At 34.2% G+C, this 25,924-nt stretch overlaps 1 protein-coding gene and 1 long non-coding RNA gene across 4 annotated transcripts in view; one reads left to right on the top strand and one right to left on the bottom strand.

Annotated features, from left to right (window-relative positions):
* LOC128677585 (high affinity cAMP-specific and IBMX-insensitive 3',5'-cyclic phosphodiesterase 8) overlaps positions 1 to 25,924 on the top strand; it is a 130,471-nt gene that overhangs the window by 29,704 nt on the left and 74,843 nt on the right. Inside the window, exon 2 of one of the 3 annotated variants that reach the window (XM_053758538.1) lies at positions 4,469 to 4,768. In XM_053758538.1, coding sequence (XP_053614513.1) covers positions 4,519 to 4,768 — 250 coding nt within the window. In that variant the 5' untranslated portion in view covers positions 4,469 to 4,518. Of the gene's footprint in view, positions 1 to 4,468; positions 4,769 to 14,079; positions 14,564 to 24,475; positions 24,581 to 25,924 lie in introns of those variants that run through there. The other 2 variants (XM_053758541.2, XM_053758540.2) reach the window with 2 other exon arrangements.
* Positions 5,293 to 6,718, bottom strand: LOC128677586 (uncharacterized). The gene is made up of 2 exons (XR_010370149.1): positions 6,625 to 6,718; positions 5,293 to 5,970 (listed from the first exon to the last, which is right to left on the bottom strand). It is a non-coding gene; the product is annotated as an uncharacterized LOC128677586 (long non-coding RNA).

The following is a 25,924-nucleotide window of genomic DNA, read 5'->3' as shown; positions in this document are numbered from 1 at the left end:
TTAAACTATTTTTAATCTATGACATTAAATTATAGAGAGAATTTAGATTTCGGGTACGGAGTCGATAAAACTGACATTTTATGTATTCAAACGAAACGTACGAACGGTAAATTAAGCTCGAGGGACTGTTCCATTATAAGATGAAGTAGTAAAAGCTAATTACGAAGCTTTAATCAATATTAACCGAGCCTTTCGGCTGCCCTTCATTATTACCCTATAACTCTTAGTGATCTCTGGAGAGGTCGTGAAAACTCTTATATTTTTGAAGCTTTTTTTTATACAGGAAAAATATTAACACTATATATTACAATATGTTTTATTTATTTACAATGTGAACAAGCGGACTTCGATTGGGCAAAAATATAATAAATTATACAACTCAAACTTCCTCTTGAATCATATCTTAGAAAAACCCGCATCAAAATCCGTTGTGTTTTGAAGCTCTAATGCATGAGAGACGACAGACAGAGAGCGGTAAGCGACTTTGTTTTGTACTATGTAGTGATATTATACTTTCTAGTGAGTAAAATTTTCTGAGAGAAAATCGACGCTATTGTTTTTTCAACTTGTAATCTCTTAAAATTTTGTTAATAGGAAGGACTTATAGGAATATAAAGTTTATCGAAATGAAAAAAGAGAAATTAAGAACACATTGATCAGCAGTGGCACACAACATAAATTCGTTGTAGGATTTAGGCGGGAGACTAAAAAGTTGAAAAGCGGGCACTGGGCTCCAACGCTCAATAACTGAAGAAGGTGCCGCGAAATCGCTCAGATGACAGAGAGAGGCAACAATAGTGTTCCCAAGGAGGTGTCATGCAAGCGACCGTATTCTGAAATGACAGCCATATCTTCAAAATGGAAATGTTATTTTTACGCTAATCGGATATGAGAGAAAGGTAATTGCGACTTATTTGCAATAAATTTGTGTAGATTGACGTGTAGTTCACTGTACACACAATTACAATTTGAAAAAATCAATTCTTAAAACCTATTAGTATTCAAAGCACAAATCATCCCTCCCCGCGTCGCCTCGGAAGGGGTCGCTGAATCAATAACACACGTATGTTAATGGTAATGGCCCCTGATGCAAATGCAACCTGATGCATTTTTCCTTCGCCTTTGCATATTTATTGCTGACTCGTGTAACTGTTTTTGCTTTAAACTTTAAGCAGTAAAATGTTACCGTGATAAAATGGAGGGATTATGTAAAATATAACAAAACTAAAATATAAATAACGATTTTAACTATTAATTAAAGGCATCATTTTTGTAGCATTTCAGCAAAGTACATTTTTTGGATACACAGAGGAAATTAATAGCACCGAATCAGCGGAAATATTCGTCTTGATGCATGCCCGAGATCTATTTGTCATCCTTTTTCATTCGGGACTGTAACGGGGTCTAGGGCAATGGGTTACACCCATTGCCCTAGACAATGGGTTAAACAGTATTTGTCATCTTAAATGGAGAATTTTGGATCAGTGTGAGTATATTTCTTAGTGAATCACGTAAAATATTCTAGATTTCTATGAAATTTAGCATACGATTTTTGATTCGATATTGAATATATCCTGTATTAGCATAGTTTCCTTATAATACAAAATTTCTACGAAAGGAAAGCGGTGGCGCGTCAGATAAGTATATTTTCTTATACTACAGCATGTTACTTCTTAAAGTATAAACTGCACTTAAGCTCTGTGTCTCAAAGATAATCTATAATGCTTTTAGTGTAAGACCACCTAATATGCTAGAAATAATTTATTTTACTACAACATGGAGTTTTTTTAAAAAGGGCGAATAAAGATTTTTTTAAAAATAAAACACAAATATGAAACAATCCAATTAGATTCGACTGTCCCCTTTGTAACTCGACACTGCAAATAGACCACTCTCGTACATTACATTACATCCAAAGCTTTTAGCTGGACTTGCAATATTTTATAAAAAAAAGTAATGAAATTTTTTAGTTACAATTTTATTTTTCATGTAATATACCCCGAGGCAAAGCTCCCGGGGGAATTTCTTTATTAAAATCACTACGAATTACTGAAATATAAGGCTAGACTTCGTTACGAAAATTACATTACGTTTTTATTTTGTATGAGATAAATAGAAGTAATACAGACTTCGTCCCTTGGCAGCCCATTGCGATACTTATTACAGATTTTCATTCCATTTCAATCAAAAGTGTTTGTTTGTGTCAGAAGTAATCTATTCTCTTTGCCACTGAAACCCTTTCAAATGGGATTTCCATTCGAATGGAGACTGTATCGGTGAATGAAGCCTATTATCAGGCCGCTGAGAGAGGCTTTTGAAGTCTAAGGAAATAATTGTAAGTTTCTTTAGCAAATTAGAGCTACTACAGTTGCGTTCACAATGCGATTGTGACAAATCGTCAATCTAATCAGATCGTGCTTTTAGCTTTCATCTAATCAAAATATACTTGCGTTGTTATCAGTGAGATCTTATTGCATTCAAAGTATGACAAAAAAATCATGTCCGTGCAGTAAACCGTTGAGGAGTTCTCACGTCCGGAACCGTTCCTGGGTACACAATCAGGTTATGCTTATCATAATAATAATACATAGTCAAACTAAAAGTGTATACAAACTTTCAGCTCAATCGGTCGAAGATATCTTCAAAATTGAGTTGCAAGATTCCACCTGAATAAACATAGGGACTTAATGACATTGCAAATTAAATAAAAGTTTGTAAAATACAATCAACAATTAATAACTTACTTATACTAGTTACAAAAGTTTTCTTATATAGGTAGACAAGATCGGAACGATTCCCTAAATGGGATCCAGGGCTATATGAGTTTGTCAACGACTTCCCGACCAAACTTCCTTCTTTCCAGAAACTTCTTATGAAGTTGAGCGAGCGAGCATTGTAAATAATTTTCAGTTTATAGCTACTTAAAGAATTATATGAGTGCGCAAGTTTTTTAATTACGATGTACCTGATGCTTTTTATATTTATTAAAGAGTTGGTTCCCGAGTGAAATGATAAATTATTAGTGATATTTTAGTAGCTCTCTTCTATTGTATATCATTATGCAACCCAAACGGTAAACAAGCATATTTTTATTGTTTTTACATGTTTCTATTTTGCATGTGACCCTCGCGCGGGCACCTTTCTCGCACTGCAAATTTCCATTGCAATTCAACGCGGGAATGCTGCCTGTGTGATGGGCACCTTGCCTATATACAAGTTTTTTTTTAAGATAGATAGTTTTTAATTTAAATTAATATAATTTTTGGATAAATGAAAAATTATTATGTTTTGTCCGTGTTAGAACTGACAACAAAATTTAAATTAGACACGACGTGTCATATAATAATTAAATTCATTTGATTCAGATATCTACAGACCCATAACATGTAATTGCGATAATAAAATCATTTTTGGCAAACGGAATTTAAAAAGAAACTGTTGCAAATATTGGTAGTTCTTTGTTTTATATAACAGAATATTGCGTGTGCGAATTTTTCTCTCCATTTCAAACCAGACAATAAACAGATTATAAATCTGAAATATCTAGGCAAAATGTGTCTTGAATATCTTTATTAAATTTCGACTTAAATCCTTAAATTAGCTTTCCCCAAGTTCACAGCCCTTATTATGAAGACTGAAATTATACCTGTCTAGACATCTCGTATAGCACTGTAATAAAATCTTTAGAAAGTCATATATATTGTTAACGTATCGACAATAAATAAATTTTATATTTCGTTTCTGTCAAGAACTATATTAAGTTTTTGTACGACGCTATTATACGATTAAAAACCGTAAATAAAATAGAATATATTAAATATACTTATTGAAGAACAAAGGCGTAATCAGGAGGTAGGTGTTGAAGAATTCATTATACCTCCCTTCTCGGTAATAGTTTGGTTGCACTGGAGCCTGTGGAAGGCATTTAATTGAGGGGGAATCCTAAGAGAAGGCACGTAATTGCTTGTTCGCGCCGCACACAGTGAATGTAGTGAGGATTGTCAAGAAAATAAAATATTCGTAACGGTGTTATTTTGCAACTATAGTCATAGAAATAATTTGGCATTTTTTAATGTTATACCATAAATATAATAAGCTTTTATGCCGGCTACATATTATCGGCGAACTCAGAAAGATGCGTGGCTAGTGAACTTACATGCAATGTACCTACTTCGGAACTGTGAAATAATGGCAGAACTGATTGAATATTGTGCTTATCCTGCATAACGGAAGGATAAATAACGTTCTTGGGTAATACAGATCACACCCACTAACTATTTACACAAACTCTCAACAACGTTAAAAATAAATTACCCGAAATAAAGACGCAGATAAATCTAATCCACTCATAGCACTATCTAATTATAATGTTGACTGTACAAAGCAGACTTTTGATAAAAGTAAATCCCAATTAGATTAATAATAACTGTCACCAAACATATCGATAATTTACATTCAATTGTTTCAGATACCAAAATGTCCGTGAGTGATAGTGGTAGTGTCGAAGTGTAGTGCGACATGGGGTGCACCCCGAGCATGTTGTTAGACCACAAGAACCGGAGACGAGACAGCGCCGGGTCCCAGGAAGCTGCTCTGGCGAAGGTTGCGCCCACCCCAGTGTGCAACAAGGCTGTCCAGGCCGCCAGGGCCCCTAGGGCTTCCCTGGAGTCCGATGGCTTCAGCATACAGCTGTCCAGCAAAAAGGACAGCTATGTCTCCCAAATGGGAAACAATTTTGCTACCCAACTGCATATTAAGAGGATATCTGGTGAGTATATTTTGTTTTAAACTTATATTCAAACCACGTATATGTCCTACGCTTATTAAAATTAATTGAAAGGACAGTTTAATAAGGACTGTTTTATTTTACATCGGAAAAGTATTTGTTTTTCCAATTATTTCTGGCATGATAAGTACCCATGTCGTTAATTAGTAGGTACTCCGTTATCTACTAATTACATGGTGAAATCAGTTTCTTTTGACATTTCTTCTCAGGATAACTGCTTCCGAAATGCTAATAGTGTGAAGATTTGAGAATAAATCTAAAATTTAACAAGCAAAATGTATGTGGAAGTCTAGCTTCTGTATAAATTACTATATTTTGATATAATGGGTTTATTTTTTCATTAATAACGAAATATCAATACCAAAATACCCAGTTACTTTTACCCTGAAAATAATATGGGAGCTGAACTGAGATCGAACCCGCAATCTCTAGTGTCAGTCAGGCATGAACACCAACAGAGGTCATTGATAATATGATCAGTAAGATTGTCGTTCAAACAAAAGTGCTTTAAATATAAATGGTATTTAATTTTTAATAGAAAAACATTATACCCACTCCAAATTAACATTGAATTCATATAAATTGTCTTTCTTCTTATTATTAGTGTTAATTTTCAATTCAAACTTATCTTTCTTGTTCTTAGTATCAACTTTAGGTTTAGGCTTGTAGCCAGCTGGTATTTTTTTGTATATCCCATTTATATACACTTTGTGGTCTAAAATGAAGGAGTGAGAATTGTGTTTTTTATTTTCATTGGTTTTTTGACAACAGCAATAACTTGGTTCACGTGAATTTCTGAAATACGCGGATGAACTCTTTGTTTTTACATCTGCATTTTCTGTTGTGTTTGTTGTTTGATGTGATAAGTGTCGTTTTACTCCCATGTGTTCGAGGAAATTACGAACTATGGTGCTAACTGCACTTTTCATCTTTGCTGGGTCAAGACAATCTACAGTATTTTCTAATGGACAGTATTCATAACGTAGATAGCTAGCTACGTCTTCTAGTACAGCTTTTAGTGTGTCGCCGTCGGTTTGTTCAGGTAGACCATATTGCGACCAGTTGGTTATGTAGTATTCCTGATAATTTTTAGACGTAGGCTTCTTTTTAAGTTTAATCTTTTGTCCTCCATCGCCTTGACTACTAGCGAGCTCGATAACAAAAACTAATAAATACATTTGTAGCTGAAAAATACAGAACATATTACAATAAATCATCCACCACATTTCTGTGTAATGTACATAACATTACACAGAAATATGATGGGGCTGGACTGTATACGCGCATCTAATGCTAAACCACTCCTGGGCAAAGATAATCACCTCATGGGTCCCAACAAATAGACGAAGACCGCCAACCAGATGATTTGGACAGATTCGGCAAATACTCAAAATTTTTTACATAGGACTGGTAGCAGCTGTAAATAATGGTGGAAAGCCTTTGCCCAGCAGTGGGACACCTTGATCGCTCGAAATAACTGATACGAAAAAAGTTTGGTACGCCATATTTTGTTATAAAATATCACACACAAAAGTGTGTGATATTTTACGTTCATTGATATCATAAGTTCAAATAAATGCATCAAGATAAAATATTTATAATTAGAATTTGTTTAGAAACTTGTAAGAAGGTACGACACAATCTTGACATAATTAACAACCCTAAGACATTGCAAATTAATTACGTGTTTGTAAAATAAAATTTCACGGACACTAAACGAGACACATACGATGTTCAATAACGTCGGTAACGTTAAGTGTCCTGCAAAGGGTTAAATATTTTAAAAGTATGTATTTAATAAAAAAGACACCGCAATATTATTTTTTTAAAGTAAATACCTGAACAAACGGGGCCCACTTCATTTTGTCCCAATCTCCATCTAGAAATGATTGATTTTTCAGAATTTTTCAAGCAACTAACGATATAGTCTCCCATATCGAATTGCATTTAATTACTACGACAACCTACTATGCCTAGGTAGCTACAGTACATGTTTAAACAAACTGTAAATTACATTATCCACTTTTACATTTAAAAAGCTAAATATTGCCATAATCAAAAAAGCCTATGTTACTCCTGAAGGTTTCGTCCATCTCAGTGCCCAATTTCATCAAAATCGGCCCAGTAGTTTACATGTTTATTCATTACAAACAAAGAAACAAAAATACAAATCTTTTCTCTCGTATTTTAAGCAACGTATCGCGATGAAACCCGCACTAGGTTTTAAGTTACACCATCCGATACACAACTGTGAAAATTGCATCAAATTCCATCCAGTACTTTATGCGTGATGCGCGAGCAAATATAAATACAGACAGACAAAAATTAAAAAAAAAATTGTTTAAAATGGTTTCTATTATTGCCATAAAGACCTATCTAATTATTTTCCTTAATATCTCCTATTAGTATTACAAACGTTACCGTTAGAATTTCTTGTAAATTGTCTTTTATATTTCGCATACCAAATAAACAAAAGAAAATAAGCAAAAACACGACAACATTTATTATGAAAGGGAAAGATATCAGACGGAAAATTAAGTTATTAAAATATCAAACAGCCTCAGAGTCTAAAATTAATTAAACATATAAATTTACTGTCCCGGAAAACATTTTGGTAAATTATGAGTAAATTTTTAATACAAGCTCACTTAACTCACTTCTTGTTCAAAAAACAACTCCCACTCTTCCAGTTTTATGGTTCCGTAATATCAAAAAGTGCGCATCGCGTTTATTTATGACGACAAATTTTAAATAGCATTAAATAATCTTTAGAATTAAAGTCCATTGGTAAATAATGATCGAGTCCATGAGTCTTACAGTGGGTTGCACCGTCAACTTTGACGTTAACTTCACACACTGCACCGCACAAGCAAAGTACGCGATTTTATCAAAACATCAGTGGTCAAGTTAAAGTCAACATCAATGTTGACTGGTGCAACCGATATGCATACTATTTAATTTAAACATATAGTTACTTTATGTGGATATCTTTTACGCCTCTCTATACACATGTGCTAAAAAGAAGCTGCCGTATACGGCCATATGCCAAAATAGTCCCCTAAATAATTACTACAGAACTATCTTCGAGCACACAACTCGCACTTGGCCGTTTCTTCCTAGGTCACTGCCTAGGTGCTGATATTCCTAATGAAAATAACACATGGTTTCTAGTCAGTAGATCGTAAAATCTAAATATAGCTGATTTGTTATTTGGGTTACATAACGCGGACATGGAAACAGGTGGTTGTATTGTATGGTATGGTTCACATTATGGTGATAAATGTTGCAAAGAAAACCTGGTTGTCTACTCGGCTATACAAACAACTAATTATCGCCCGCGGTTGCACGCTCGGCAAAAAATATATGTATATAGAAGTACACTTACTTACTTACAAATAATAAAGCTACAAAAAAAAAATATCAGCTTGCTTAGTATATGCATGACGCAGATTTTCAGTGATACATTCTCATGTATCACTTAATTATCTTATATGTAAGATCGATTCGTCGAGTATCTTCGTACGTCTCAGAGAGACATGCGAAGAGTGTGTGTAGTGCAACTTTACTTTTCACAGCTCACTGTCGAGTCGATTCGCAATGAGACGCAATAGGGAGTATTACTGCACATTTATCCCGCCAGAGTACAACACTGTATGTTAGGTACACAAAAAGCTTTACCGCCTTTTGCTATGTCGATTAAAACGTTTATTTTAGAGTACTGTATTAATCCCTTCATTATGTAAGCATTCGTTTGTGAAAATATGCAACACTGTAGCATATTCCGAAATATTGGGAAAAATCATTTTCCATAAGATAAATAAACTTCAAAAACTATGGGATACGCCGCACGCTATAAAATTTTCGAGCCTGTAAAAGGTCAAAAAGAAGCTCGTCACACGTGAATACTTATTAAAATATGGACTTCATACAAGTAAGATCTTCAGTCAAAATCAAGTTCATATCAGTTTATAACCACAGTTGACCAAATAATGCAGAACATAACCTAAATAAGTGATATTATTTTCAGGATAATCCACTAAATCCTTCCTTTTTCCTTTAAACTCGCACCACGATTGCGTAGAAGGTATTTTTGGTCGTAAATCTGCAATAATATTGAAAATTTGCGCTTTTTGCCTCCATTGCCAATGTTTGTGTACCTTAGTTGTACCAGTAGCGCCATCTGCACTGAGCTTTGCGTAATATATGATATAATGTGATTGGGTCGCTGCGTCTCGCTTCAAAAACTTTCGACGGTTGATACCGAATGGAAAATTTACCGTCTCAGAAATCACAACTTGAATGATATTCCCTGTACAGAAATACTAAGCAACATCTGAGTACTAGCTTCTCCGCAAATAAATCCAGGTTAAACTTAGTTAATTGTATGTTGCAGCAGAGGATTAGCTGTCATTATAGCTTGAAACTTCGATCAAACACTTACGTGCAGTAAACTTTTGAACTGCACTTTACTCCTTGTACTTTACATAATGAACTGATTAACATAATCTATCTAGTTGTAAAGTCAATATAGAAAATGCGCCGAGGTGCACGCCCTAGATAATTACCATTCTATATCCTCTCATGACTTAAGGAAACAATACCTGACTACTGATAGGCAACAACAGCATTCCCAAAAAGAGTTGACGTCAGGCAGGCCTTTAGTCGAAAAACCATAGCCGAGTTTTCTGAATTTTAAGATTTACTTTATATTCTGGACTCTGGCTTCGTGGTGTCACTGCCAATAATATAATCGTGAGCACGCTCAGATTAAACAGAAAGACTCAAAATTATCATGGATCTCTTTGAGTTTGAATTTGAAACCTTGTTTATATAAAAAAATACCACAACACGATCACCACTCATTCAAACCTTACTTTTAAGACAGATTACTGTTTAATGCCTGTAATCTGTCAGTTAGACGTAGATTAAGACGTAAATCAGTCCTGGAGGTAACGAAAGACAGACACTCGGATTTATTAAGACAAGTGAAAGACGTTTGTAATGGATTTGTGTATATTTAATTGTTTCGTTGGTTTATAGAAATAGCTACAACAGATTATAGCTATTTCTATAATACCGGCTATACATGATCGATGTGCAGTTTAAAAGTTTAATTAAGACTACGGAAAAGGACATAGTACCTTTCAAATATTTCTATTATAAAGATTTCTATTATATATACAGAAAAATAAAGTATAGCGTTTGACTTTGTCAAGGAAATGCAAAAAGAAAATAATATCTAAATTAAAATGTAAACAAAAGTATATTATTTAAAACAACCGAAATAGACTTCATTAGAATTCACACTAAATCGTTTCAGCTCATTCGATTCCGTACTTCTATCGATCTGCGAGACTCGTAAAATTGATTTTATTGCCGTTTATCACGATTGAGCAATGCTTCCGATATTTTACGTTGTAAATTACACTAGTGTTTATTGTTTCTCATCCTCCACGTTAGTTTACTACTAGCGAGAATGATATAAGAAAGTCTCCTGCAGAATTTATTTTGTTCATTTCATTGGTTAATCACTATATAATATAAAACAAAGTCGTTTCCCGCTGTCTGTCTATCTGTAGCGTTGATCTTGAAAATTTTGCAAAGTATTTTGATGTGAGTTTGTGATTACTGAGGAAGGATTTGGTATAAAATTTATTATGATTTTAACTGAGCGAAGCCAGGGCGGACCACTAGTTTGTTTTATAATATTTATGTTGCCATTAATTGATGGGCTTCAAAAAGTGACTAAATAAGGCACGGTAAAATGCACAATTATTTTTTTATTAAGTTGGTACCTACTTACTAACATTCCGTAAAGGTGATGGAGCGTCCAACAATAAAATAGATAAACTGGCAGGCACACCATGATTGTATATTAGATTTCTACTGTTTTATTATATGTATGTATAGATGATACAATACCTAGGCAGGTATTGTATTATATAATGCATTTTTTAGTTTTGACTATGAGTAAATAAATAAAGTATAAATGGAATTGAAAAACCCCGAATTTTGTACTCTGTTCAAAATGTGAGCACTTAATCATAACGCCATTACATCTACAGAATCAAAATCAAATTATTTATTCAGAAATTAGGCCTTCACAGGCACTTTTTCACGTCATATTCTAAATTAAATGATGTCTTATGATTATCACAATCATAAAACATCATTTAATTTAGAATATGACGTGAAAAAGTGCCTATAATTATATATAACCGGCAGCGAGTTGACGCGTGAGTCAGCCATCGCGAAGCTCATCCACAATAGAGGGTATTTACAGTATTCTACAGATATGACGTTGTATCAAAATGACTACTGGAAAATTGATAATTTAAATCTATTTGATAGTATATCGATAAGTGTTAGTGTTAAGCAATAAACAACGACAATAATATTTATGACTTGATTATCCTAACGCATCACTTAAAGATCCATTCATACAAGCAACAGAATTATGAAAGAAGTGATTGTCACTTTTCGATTATGACGATGACACATTATAGTCACCTTAGTGTAAAACAAGTTTTTTTACAAAAAATACATTTAGGCTATACAAGCTTGTCGTCAGAGAGATCTTATGGCATTTAACGCCTGACAAAAAAAAACATGTCGGTGCTGTAAACGGTTGAGGAGTTTCCTTTGGAGCCAATCCGGGTTGCACCATCAGATCATGCTTATCATAATAATGCATTGTCATGGAAACTGAAGTGACGTGGGAAATTTCAACTCTGTAGGCCAACTGGAAGTAGGAGAAATCTAACTTGCAAGATTTGATTACAGACAACGGATCTTCGGTGAAACTAAATACCTAAATACCTGTTAAAATGCATTCTTTAATTTTTTTAGATGTTAGGTGTGAAATTTTAAGGAATCAATAAACAATAAACTGTTTTTATTTTATTTTTTGTTTCTGGAAGTCACATACATCAAAAGATACTTTATTTGCTGTATGTATATATCTCATATATAGGTGTTGTACATCACTAGTGTGTCGTTATTACATTATAAGCCCAAAGTAGTCTTTGGGCAACAAAATAGCACCTGTCATATTATTGAAGTTTGGTAAGGGACAAATGAATTTTTGAATGAAAATAATACTGGTGCATTCCTTTTTATAAATGTATTGGTTAAAATAGATTTTTTTTTAGTAATTTATTTTGTCGAGTTTATGAACGAACCTTAAATCAACCTGTGATGTCATGCGCATTAGCTATCTTATCGGATCACATTTTTACGTAGGTACTCGCCAGTCTGATTCTCGCACATTGTAGGTACATAAACAGTGTTGAAAGACACGCCGTAAAAATGGTAAACTAACAGAGTTATTTATAGAATGTTTTCTTTGAAAATTTCTGAAGATTACGAAATAAGGCTCCCCAAGGCCTCTTCTTTCGCACCACTAGAGTTGCTTGATGGATCAATCGGAATATATCGTTGTCATTATTTTTGTGGCTTTCGAGCACTCTGTCTAAATGAACTTTGGGCTTAAAGATTATTTAGATTAGATGCTATAAAGAAAACATAGTTACGTACAGTCAACAGCACATCAACCTACGCATATTCATTGCAAACTCGCACCTATTACCGCGCCATAGATGTTCATGCAGCATAACTTGATGTGCTGTTGACTGTAGGTACATGCTAACAGATAAATTTATGTTATGGAAAATGTTTAAGTTTAATAAATAAAATAAACTAAATCGTGATTATGATGAGGACAGATTGAGTCAGTGAACGAAGTGTTAGTAGGCTGAAATCGGGTTGATGATGAGGGCAGGCTGAGTCAGTCATAAAGTGAGAGCTAATATTAGAGTAACAGAAACGAAATAAAAACGGAAATCCATCAGAATGCCAAGTTGGTTACTTGTCATCAATAACTGCATGGAACTAACACCGTCCATTCTCATGCTAATCGTTTTTGCCCAACTGCTAAAAAAGGGGTTTGCGTTTCGCACGTTTATTTTGTAATATTTTTCATTACTTCATTTCTTTCAAACGGCAATTTCTATTTCTAATTTTTCCTTTAAATTATCCACAATTTTTCCAAAACCACTTCATTGGCCTAGTTTTTCACTAAAACTAGACTACGTTTCCGCAAAAAAAAAATACATATTTCGCTTATTTCCTTATAATCTTGTTGTGTAGGTAAAATACGCACCCAGGGATTTAATCGGCTTAATTCTTTAAAAGTAAATAATTACTTAGATAAATTCGTAATGTTTTAATTAAAAGATAGTAATCATAAACGACCACACTATATGTTTTAGTGATATTGATTCTATCTGCCGATATAGAGCGTCGCTTCAAAAAAATGTAGACAAGGTAAACAAATTTTCATTTCAGTTCTCAATGTTCTAATAGATTTATTATCAGAAAATAACAACTAACTTACTATTTCGTGTACCTACTTATGAATAAATAAAGATACAAAGATTAACAACATTATTATACATACCTATATCATTCATACAGTGTCCAACCATTTTCAGAGTAGCTTAGAATTCTATGTATTGAATTAGCATTGAATTCAACAAGTAACAACTTTCAAATTAAGTATGTAATAAATATGCAATACATGAATCTAAAAAATGTTATGGTTACTTTTTACGCTAATTGACTTCGGCTTCACGGCGTCACAACTCCGAACGAAACCGGGAACTTAGGGTACGGGAGTTCCCCTCGTTATGAGAGAAACTGATACAATGGTATAAAATAAAAAATTACATCACAATTTTATCCTAATTATAAATGCCTAAGTAAGTTTTTTACTTTACTTACTTTTTTATTTTTCACGCTCTATCAATCAGCACCATCACAAACCAGGGTTCTGGAAAGTTTGCATACATAGTATGAAGTACGGAACATAGAACCTCGGAACATAGAACATAGAACCTTTCATCCCGGAAAATAACTGCTCCCGTGGGAAAGAACGCGGGCGAAGCCGCAGGCAAAAGCTAGTAATTTAATAAATCTATCTTGTTATTTTTTTAAGTGGTAACAAAATAAATGATCGCGATTAGTTATCATGTGCAAGAGAAACCAACATGTACTTCAATATAAATACATTTGAATAATAAACTCAATATCTGTAATTTATAATTAACAATAACGAACTCTTTACATTAACTAGAACATTGCCTCAGGTCGTTCATTTCCTTCGCCCGACCACTTTTGAAAAAACAATGTCAAGTACAACCGCGTGCGAATGCTTGTAAACATACGAGTATAGTAATTTATTTGCATAACAGTATGGTAACGTTTCGGATCCCACTTCACTCGCTTATCAGTCCAGTCGACCTATAGTTGCTGACGGTTGTCGTCGTCTCAAACCATACAACACAGAAATACTTGAAACATAATTCATCAATTAAATTTTGCAACAATGTCAGTGTGTTATAAAACCTGTGTAATAACTATTTGTTAAAACATATCGTGTCGCGAAAAATGCAAAATTGCAATAAAATATCGCTCTGTGATGCATTACATAGACGTAATTCGAACATGTACGTTTAATTGTGTGCACAATATATCGACTTATATACAAACTCACTGGTGATAAAGAAATACTGAAGACAACCTAGTTGGCTTAACTTTAGTTCAGTAAAATAAATGAGTTAAAATACCGAATTTAATGAATTGGCTAATAGTAATCGTTCATGTAGCTGATAAAATAGTGTTTACTGTTTCCCGTTATAGTGTAGTGATGTTTTGAACTGTGTTATTTGCATGGAGAGGAATCACCGACCATGGAAGTCGATTTTGAGGAGATTTCAGGTAATTGATGTTTTAAATTATTCTCTTTTTAAGGTTCCGTGGCGAACAAGAAACTGTTTCAGCGCCGACAGTTTCTTTTGAATATCCGCGCTTTAGCCTTGAACTAATTTTTGAACGGGAAACAACTTAATATGAAGTATTTGAGGACCTTATTATTTTCGTTTTCTAAAACGTCGCATCAATTAGCTCTACATGGCATTTGTTTTTTCATAACCTATTTGCTATTTGATACGATGCTTATTTCTTGGTAATGTGTTCTGAAAAATGGATAGCTACTAAATTGATTAGATATTTATATATTTAAGAAATGGCGTCCACGTAGCCCAGATGTAGTTTTATCGTGTGTAACGTCCAATTGCAACACCCTTGCAGAACTCCTGTCCTGTTATATTGTATATAATATCCATGGATCAAGTAAGTACTTCACGGAGTACCTACTAATTCCATGATAACCTCAGAGCGCGATGCCAGTGACATTCGCTGATGTGACGCCTAAAATTCCTCTAAAAAAATACTCGTCATATTTTTACAGCCGATCACTAATTATCTAAATGACTGGCTAAAAAACAAAATGCACAAAGACATTTAAATAACACGACATTTATCATTTATTAATTACGATTATTAATTAATTACGCGACTTGCATTTTTTTGTTCTGATTAAAGTATATTGATAAAGCTTTTGAGTACAAAATGTTGACGTCACAGGATATCAGTGGCATACAAGATGTATATATTTTTTGTTTTGACAGTTGGAAAATAGCCAACAATACATCACCATGCAATAATTCCAATTTGATATTATAGGAAATATACTAGTAAAATAGATGAACAGTCATAAAGAAAACTACCCCGCGGCTCAAGCAGTTGTATAATTTAAATTTAACAATGAAATAAAGGGTTTTCCAAATAGATAAAATAAGTAATTAACAAAAACAACTGCCTATTATTGTTTACAAACGCGCAATCATTAAAAGTATTTATTATTTAATAAATTACAGTATTAAAATTAGACGTATACGTCAAATTTGTAACTATAATTATTTTTTAACCATGGAAATCAATTGGATTACGTGACATGTATAGACAAAGTATATGAATATCAACACATAACAGATAATAGTGGAATCTGCCGTTATTAATTGCCGAGTCTGAATGAACAGTCTCACGAGGCAGCCACACGAGACAAATCCTAGGTTGGTCAGAACGTGGCTCGACTTCAGGATTCGGGTAATTGTGTAGTTAGGTTTTTCTGTGTATCGAATGTGGCATGCGAAAGCTTTATTAATTTTATTACAAAATAAAAAATATATGCGGTAGAAAGCTTAGCTTTTTCTTACGTTGTATGTTATATAAGTTTCTATGACAGAAACTTGTGGTGTGAGGAGCGACAAGTCAACATAAATTAAACCAGGAACCGACTTGGCCATAATATTGATTATAGGTATAAACTTTGGGACCAACTCGATTCCATTCTCGAGCCAAAACTACGGGGCGGATTTCGATGAAATTTGGTACATGGCTAGAATAAATCCTGAAATAGCATATAAGGGATATTCTATCCCGAATTTCCCACGGGAGTGAAGCTGCGCGGCACTGGTAGTGGGCAGATAAAACTCGTGTAAAAAACGTGAGAACGTGTGGAGGCGTGTTTTTAACCCCCGACGCAAAAAGAGGGGTGTTTGACCGCTAAGTGTGCCTGTCTGTCTGTGTACGTGGCACCATAGCTCATCAACGGGTGAACCGAAATGGATGCGATTTTTTATTTGATAGCTAATTTTTATGCGGTGGTTCTTAGATATGTTTGATCAAAATCGGTTTACAAAAAAGTTGTAGCGAAATGAATATTGAAAGTGGGGGTTTTTTAATTTTGTCTACCTAATAAACTTGTATGTTTCATTAAAATATAGGTATTCCGTATATTCAAACACAAGTTTAACATAAAATAATCGTGCAATAAGCTTGTTGTTATACGAGCACTGATTTAGATTCGGCGAAACGTAAATTAGCGAAACTGATCCATTTACCAAAACATTCCTTTGAACCAATATGTCGGGATTTTGTGCCGTAGCGACGTCAAAACACGAGGATTTAGGTGTTTCTGACTTAGCAAGAATAAACAGTGTTACACAACTCGTTGGGGGGTTACTTTTTCACCGACTTCAAAAGAGGAGGTGCTCGATTCGATTCCCGCATAACGAAATTAGGACTGAGGGACAAGCTAATTTGGAGCCATTGTTTGAAACTTTTGCAAACATTGAAAAATAAGTTTAGTTATCAACTGATATAACAGACATATATGTTGTTGTTAGCTTTCGAAAAGAAGATCGAGAAAAATCTGTGAGAAAAACCATATCGAACTTATATGTGCTGTTCAATTCGAGTATATTGCCGAAAATTGTATTTTTGTATGTTGTTCTTTTCCTTTATTTAAAACTAGCGCCCGTCCCGATTTTGCTCGCGTAAAATCATTCACCAAAACCTTCCTATTGAATCACTATATATATGGGAACAGACAGCGCGAAGCGATTTTGTTTTACACTAATGTAATAATCAACAGGTTGATAATGCAGCTTTGATGCAAGAGTTCCCCTATCACTTGACCGGTTATTTTTCTAAAAGCACGATACGTGCAAATAAATAAATAAATAACATTCCTTTTATCATAGATTTCAGTACTCGTTGTGGGACACGCGAAAATCAATAGAAAGTGCTCGCACAGATAACATATCTCGCAGCTACTGTGCTGTGATGCTCTGTATTATCTCGTGCATGTATCTCCATTATGTGTGTACTCGTTTCTTTGTGTACACAATATAATATATTTTGGCACGATAACAAACTGTCTACCGTTACTTTCGGGGAATCCAGCAGTTTGTAAAGAACCTTTGATAGATACCATAAAGAACGTCTAATCCTTATCAAATACGAGATTATAGGCTATATAACTTCCATAGTTTCAAATATGATAATAATAAAAAACCAAGACTAGCAAAAATGTATCGATACGAGTACTATCTACACTGCGCTTTCGTTAGTTTTAACTTGTTTTGAGCTATCGATAGTATCGATAATCTACATCAGTTTCGATAGTAAAACTATCGATTTCTTCGGCAATACTAGCCAACAGATGATGTGGAGGTATAAAATAAACATATTTTGATTTGATGGCGGCATACGATAAACTGTTTTAATGACACAATTACGATGACAGTCTATTATAAACTGACGCACGGAAATAAAAATCCAAATAAATGTTGCCATATGTATTTTTAGACTCGTGCAAACCAGAACATTTTAATATGTATTCTAGCATCGAGTTTTTTAAGTCGAAAATTCTTTGTCAAGTAAAACGATAGTTAGAAAATATCCCGTGATACAATAATGTCAAATAAATAACGGTTAGTGTGGAAATAGCTCCAGTTAATTGGCGGTTTAAATCCTTGTAGAGTTACATGAATGCCGTGTGGTAACTAATGTTTGGAACACGCTTTAAAGTTATTTTATGACGCGAATAAAATTGCATGATATAGGATAATTCTATTGATATCTCTCTCATGTTTGTTTTGTCTCTGTTGTTCAAAAACAATAGAAAGTTTGAGCCCAAGATCCTCTTTGCTATTATTTCTCCTCCACTTCGGCGTGATCTATTATCAGATCATTGGCGCACTTATCATTCTCGATACTTAACTATGTACAATGACCCAGTCTATGAAAAAAAGACCTCCGAACGATTTTTCAAGCCGTTATTCAGTTTCACCTGTCCCGACATTTGTCTGCCTGTAATCAAATCTTGCAAGTTCAATTTCACGTGGCAAATTTTAACACTGTAGAACAAGTCGAACCAACCTGTTCTACAGTCTTAAAATTTGCCACGTCGCTTCAGTTTCCATGAAAATGCGTTATAATAAGCATGACCTGATGGTGCCTCCAGGATCGGCTCCCAACGATGTATGAACTCCTCAACGATTTACAGTATAGACATGTCCTTTTGTCACGCGTTGTATACTCCAGTTTGAGATCTAGGATTAGACAATAGTAGCTTATGGCAAAAATGTCGCTTTTCTAAAAAACTTATTTCTGCGTAGCTTAAACTTAAGACTAGCCTGTGAACCTCAGATATGATATTTTGTTATCATCTATTCTTATATTTATTATGTCTAGTCATAACTCACAGCTGTCTGTCAACTAATTTTGCTTCGCTAATTGGGCGTAAACACAGCGGGCACGGTTGCCAATTTGCGTTAGGAGGACAGGCAGACAGACGAAATACACCGTGAAGAACTTATTACAAACTAGTCACTAGATAGTAGTAGGTAGTCGTAAAGGTCATGTCAGATGCCTTTAGGCGACTTGAATAAAATCTGTCACCAATGTGAATCGATATGAATTTAACAGCATTTTCACCACTTCGTTAATATTGCTAGGAAATTCGTTTTGTGTGTATACAGTCAACAGCACATTAACCTAGCCAAATTCATTGCAAACTCGCCGCTATTACCTCGCCATAGAGGTTCATGCAGGTTAACTTGATGTTGACTGTAGGTACTTTCCAAATAAAGGAATTAAATCCTTCCACAGCCTTCAGCCATGGCTATGAAGAATAGGATTAAAGCAGATACGCGAGTTACCTACCTGTATGTATATGTATTTCGTATGCACTATTGCGCAAAGACAAAGGGAAGAGAGCTCTTTCGCATACTTCAGAGATAAAAGCTATAAATCTCATGCGGGAATTCCAGAGCTTCTTCGCTCGGGTCATATGAAACTCGATTTATTAAAGCAAAGATGTGTTATAGCTTGTCTCTCCGTACTGCCTATTTGAATTTTATATTGCTCTCAACTACTGTGTAATCTGTGTTGTTATTGTAAGGAGGGGCAGGGCTGCTGCCTTCTGGAGATTATATAAAATTAGCTTTAGGTCGGTTAGGTTTAGCGGCTTCGTCCGCGACAACTTCCCATGGCAACATTAATTTTTTCGAGATCCGGTAACGGTAGGTAGTGGTAAAATTCATGACCAAACCTTTAGGCGACTCGAATAAAACCTGACAAAAGCATTAGCAATAATACATTAAAAAAAAAAAGAAAGATGCCATGTTCAATTTATTGTATTATTTCTAGCCAAATGGCAAAAACGGAATCCTTATAGATTCGTCTTGTCTGTCTGTTCGTCCGTCCGTATGTGTCACAGCCACTTTTTTCATTTTTGCTCCTAATACACAAACAAAGCAACAATATTACGGGCGTCAATATTGCGGCTGGACTGCATCTAAAATGCATTATTTTGGGTTAGAATCTTAACAACTACATTTAAATAATTAGACAACTACTACTACTAGGCAGAAAAATAGACGAATCGCGATCGAACTAGATCCCTGTCAAATCAAATTATTTATTCAGAAATTATGAAGAGACCAAACCACAGTAACTTTTTGACGTCCATTTTTATATTATATAGTAATTTCTCAAAAAGCTACAAACTACTGGCTAACTGTTAGACTATATTTCAATTGGATTTATTAATAACATAGATATTGAACGACGAGCTCTCAGACTTTGTCTGCTTTTATGCTATACAGTCAGGTAGATATTTCTCATTGAAAAAGCAACCATTTTGGTGTTAAGCAACTATTTATAAAATGATTGGCAACGGCATTAAAAATATGTAAATAGTTTTGTTATTTTAACGTGTTGAACAGGCCGAATTGTTAGAAAAATTGAACTATATCTTTCAAAAAACGAAACAAGAAATTTTTTTTTTTTTAGAAAGATTGAATACCTGCACATAAATAATCTAAGCCAACTCGTAAAACAATTTCGTTTAAAACGTTCCATTCAAAGGCAATGCGTTAAGATAAAGACTTTCGACTCTACTGCATTTGGAATAAAGTATAATTATGCATGCAACGTAACCTGGTAACTTTTTGGTTGCTCCACATTTTGCAACTTATTGAAATGCAAATAACATCGTATTTTCGCGTCGGGTAACTTTTCCGTTATAAGTTTTCAATATGCTACTAAATTTCCAGTATCTACCCTGAGCTTTCCTTTTTGTGTATATCAATCACGACATCCATATTTCCATATCAATATTATAAATACGAAAGTCTGTCTGTTTGTCACTCTTTCACGGTGGAATTCCGCTGGAATTCATCTTTTCGTGTGGTCACTTTTATTGCTCTGTCGTTAGCCACGTACAGGAATCTGGAAAACATATGAATTATTTTTCCCAGATTTTGACCTGGGATAAATAAATCATATGTTTTCCAGATAATCATATGTTTTCCAAGTCCCCCTGCTGTAAACAATACTCAAACACTGAATGGATTTTCATCCGTTTTTCACATGTTTCACAGGCGTTGTCATCATTGAGACAACGAGGCGATGCGACGCGATACGAAAATATCAAATCTTTTGACGTATGCGTCTTTACTTGTTTTGCAAAATAATATCAAGAAAGTGAAAATTATAATGTAACAACGATACGACAGTATCGCCGATCGCGTCACTATAGCATCACATCGCATGGCATCTACTTTATCTTAATGATGACGCGGGTTAACTGTTACTAATTATTTGGTAACAACCACAATGACGTGATTAATCAGAAAAACAGTCACAATAGATTCACTGATCGCAGTGATAATTGCAGAAAATAGTGGGAAAAATAGAAAATAATTATAACAACAAAAATAGAAACAATGAATGATTTTGAAGTCAATCCATATCGCTAATTAAGTACTTTTCCAATCCATTGATTGGTTGACATGCAATTGTAAATGACAAAATTATAAGAATAACTAACGTCGTGCCCCGGCTTCGCACGAGTGCAATATTATGCATGTTATATTAAATAAATATAATCTTCCTAAATTTAAAAATGTGTATGGACAAGAATACCTAACTACATGATAGCAATTATCTCAATAAACTTCCATTACAACTACAGGAATTATACAACAACAATTTCAAAGAGTTTAAATTAAAATTGAAAACATATTTTATTTCTAAATGTAATAGCGACTCACCGAACACAGATAAATCCTGCGAGGTTTTCGCAGTTGGTTATTATTAATGTATGTATTTGTGGAAATTTACTGAATAAATGATTTTAAAAAATAGCTAATATTATGAATGCGAAAATAAATTTGTTTGTTTGTGTATTACCCCTTCACGCTTTATTCACTCAACCAATATTGCAGTACGAAAAATTATATACAGGGTATTTTGATCCCTGAAAAATAGCTTCTCCCGTGGGAAATTTATGTAGCCGGAGCCGCGGACTAAAGCTAGTACATACTTAATAATTCAATAACATAAGACAAAAAAAGAAAAATAAACCAAACTATACAGGGTTACTGGTATCAAACGCAAAACCTCCTAAAGACTACTTGGGTACATCAAAACAAGCAACTTTTTTTCTACGACTTTTCGTGATTCGTAGTTTTTATTTTTCATATAAAAAAATACAATCTAGTTTGCGATTCTACCCAACTTAACTCCAATCAACACGATATCCAAGCAACACGAGACACGGAATCGAACACAGAGTTAACGTTTTATAGAAACGACATTAAAACTAAAAAAAACTTTTTTTTTAATATTATTAAACGTAATAACGTTTAGACACAAGTCGTAGAATAAAAGTTGTTAGTCTCTATGTACCTTATGGGCCTTTGGAAGTTTATGCATTAGATACCAGTAACCCTGTATATATATATAGATACCTTTAGGCGTCTTGAATAAAATCAGACAGAAATTAACACCCTCGATAAAAGCAAAGATTATGTATTTTGTTTATGCGATACCATATATCGGTCAGTAATGCAGCCTCTGATCTAAACACAAGCTGAAAATAACATCACGTCTCTACAGACAGCACACAAGGTGAAGCCAATGGTTTACCGGAGAAAGAGTTATGGTTACGATTACTATGAGTTGTGTCTGCATCATCTGTCGTATTGTTTACGTTGGCAGTGCTGGTTTCTGCAAGCGCCCTTAAGGTAATTCCAAGGCGCACCGTAATAATTAATAGGATCGCCACAACAGTGATCAATTTTGGCTGGTTCTCAGAGCGTTTCGAACGCTGCAGTCGCGCTGTCATTACAATTTTTCAAATTTTAACAAAGACAAGAATTCGTTTTGCTATTTAACTTTAAAATAACTTTAATCTGTACTGCGGTAATGTAAATTTTATAAAATAATAGTAAATAAGTATAATAAATATGATTGATTTTGGAAATTATTGAAGAAGTGGAAACGCTCTGAGGACCACCCATTTAGTGCTTATTCTAAATCAAGTCCCGTTAATTTAATATACTGCAGTCTATGTGTATTTTTTCCAAAATGCGGAAAATCAAAATTAACTTTGGTAATCGAAAGTGAGATCTTAAATGCTTGTTTTAGAGGAATAGGTACAAACATTTTTTGGACTTACCATATACAAATAGTAGTATATTCTTATAACGTCATATTGGCAGGAGTTTGATAAAGTTCAATTTCTAATAAATAAAAACAATAAGAACACATGTACGCATGGGAGTCGGACGACGTGACCGGAGCATATTCATTTTGATTCTCGAATATGAAGATAGAAATTCAGTATACTACTGTTTAACATCTGTGATGTAGATAAGGAGTTCGGGTCATGACTCACCACGCAGGTCCATTGAGGAATGGCGGGTTTAAACGACTGCAAATACAACCGGGACTATCGGTTTTACGTGCCTTCCGAAGCACGGAGAAGCTCAAGATAATTTTGGTCACCCATCCAATGAACGACTATTATGAGAGTGTCTTAACCGCCACTATCATAAGTCGAGCGCGCTAAACACTGAGCCATTAAGCTCCTCCGTTACTACTGTAAACAAACAGAATTATTTCCTCACATGCACATAGTAGTCAAAACGGTCGATCGGGTGTTGGAATTTCCACGTAGTAAAACTGATAAGTTTACGATTTGAAGACATTTAAAACAAACAACACGTGACTTTTCGTAGGTTCACTAATAGTTGGCTGTAATCTGTGGCCACGGAATTCTAAATAATAACAAAAATGGAAGTGCCAAAACATCTGTCGGTCTTGGCCACTAAAACGTAACTACGTTAAACTGCAGTGAGATAGTGAGTTTTGAAAATTAAAATTCGATACGATTCGAATTCGTGCCACCCGATAAAATAATGTTAATTAAACCTAATGAAAAATTACCTTTTGGGCGTCCTCTGAATAAATATGAGGACCAGAGAGCTACACAAATTGACAAGGATATCTGACCCGGTGACGCAGTCGCTAATGGCTTACTTTGACAAGAGACTGATATTTCAAAATTAGGTATTTTTGGAAGTTATCGATTTTGAGCACCGAACCATTTGCTTTAGTGAGCTCGTTTGTTGACAACACAGAAATAAATCAAGGTTGTCAGTATATAGTATATATAGTAAAGATGCTGTAAGACTAACATTCCAATGTATATAGGTAATTGGCTACTTTGACTGTGTAAAAAATAAATACCTACGTAAAGGTACTTAAATAATGAAACACAATCATTGCATGTCACTTTAATTTACCATTTTTATTAAATACGTAATTTACTTTTTTTATATTCTCATTAAAGCATACATTAGGAAAGCATTTTAACTTCTAAAATCGTGACGTCATAGCACTATCATACAAGCTCCATTTGTTTTGTTTTTGACATTCGTTTAGAAAAAAGTATCTGAGTTGACTAGTTGGAAAGTAGCCAATTTTGCTGGGTGGGAGTAGTGTCGTTACATTTTGACATCAGGTAGCGACACACATCTCTGCCACTTCTATCAGCTTTTATTATTCCAAATTCTGTATCTGTGGCCGAATGAAACCATGGAGACCAACTTATCGCGTCGACGTCAGATCTCATGATAAGAGCCGAAGAGAATGCCTTTAGTCGCACACTTACAGCGATTGTAGCCTGTTTAGGCAATGTGTCGAGATGTATTGATGTAAATATGTACAAGTATAACAAGATCAGGAGACGCAGGAGTAAGTACTTCTTTTTTTATCTCTATTAATGTACTTATAGACAGTATTCCACCCACTGTCCCCGTTTAAAATTTAACCTTTAATGATCTACCACGTTATGCATAGAAATAAAGCATGTTTCAAGTATCAAATATGTTTTAACTTTTTATAAACAACAGGGCCAAAAGTATAACATATATATGTTATATGCAATAACATCTGACTCCAGTGTTAGCAATTAGCACACTAAAAAAAGAGAGAAGGCGCAACACCCTGGTCAGTTTCCATGCGTATTCTGAACCAAATATAACGAAATCAATGGCGTTTAATGGGAGGCTGTCAGTCTGTTGTATCATTACCCTGTGGATGTTTTTTATGGTTGACGCGAGGTGAAGGTTGTGCCCCGAGTTTTTTTCTCTTCTTTTGCATGTCGATTGCAATCAAATATCTTGCCAAAATAAAGCTATTGAAAGGCTTTCTCATAGATGATAGTACTTACTAAAAGTAATATTTAATCCTATAAGATATAAAACATTTTCAGTTTTTCCTCAATTTCTCACGTAAGTACTGTTGATTATTTATGTAACTGTTTACATACAATAAACGATTGTTTACATAAGATTTACAGTAGAAATATATAATCACATGTTGAAGATATAAAATGTTACATACAAGTTATTTGTCAATCGCATATCCTTGAATTTTCCATTTTGATTGTATCTTTCGATGATAATTTTGTTTACTGAACTATGTCAAAGGATATTATCAATGTAATCAAAGATAGCAGAGCAAGCGTCGTAATTAATACCTGTATCAAATACGTCATAAACGTATCCGTGTGAATGAATAGTTTTATATAATTTTGCTAGAGACAATTATAAAAATAGCCCCTTGCACGCACATACGCTTTTACGACGCAGGTTCCGTGTAAACTAGCCGGCATCTGTACTTAAATTTTATACATTTTAACCAAGGCAAAGTTATTTTATAATAATTTTATAAATGTGTAATATATATGCTAATATATAAATATATAATAATAATTAACATGTATGCTATACTTTAAACTAAAAGTGGCCTTTCAGTTTCGCAACACTCAGAAGCCATCTTGTTATTTAAATAAATAAATAAAATAAATAAATATATTAGGACAAATCACACAGATTGAGCTAGCCCCAAAGTAAGTTCGAGACTTGTGTTATGGGATACTAACTCAACGATACTATATTTTATAACAAATACATATTATAGATAAACATCCAAGACCCGGGCCAATCAGAAAAAGATCATTTTCCATCATGACCCGACCGGGGATCGAACCCGGGACCTCTCGGTTCAGTGGCAAGAACCTTACCACTGCACCAC

The sequence above is a fragment of the Plodia interpunctella genome, chromosome 18 (genome assembly GCF_027563975.2).
Source record: "Plodia interpunctella isolate USDA-ARS_2022_Savannah chromosome 18, ilPloInte3.2, whole genome shotgun sequence".
In the NCBI taxonomy this organism is placed as follows: Eukaryota; Metazoa; Arthropoda; class Insecta; order Lepidoptera; family Pyralidae; genus Plodia; species Plodia interpunctella.
This window is presented reverse-complemented; position numbering and strand designations above follow the sequence as displayed.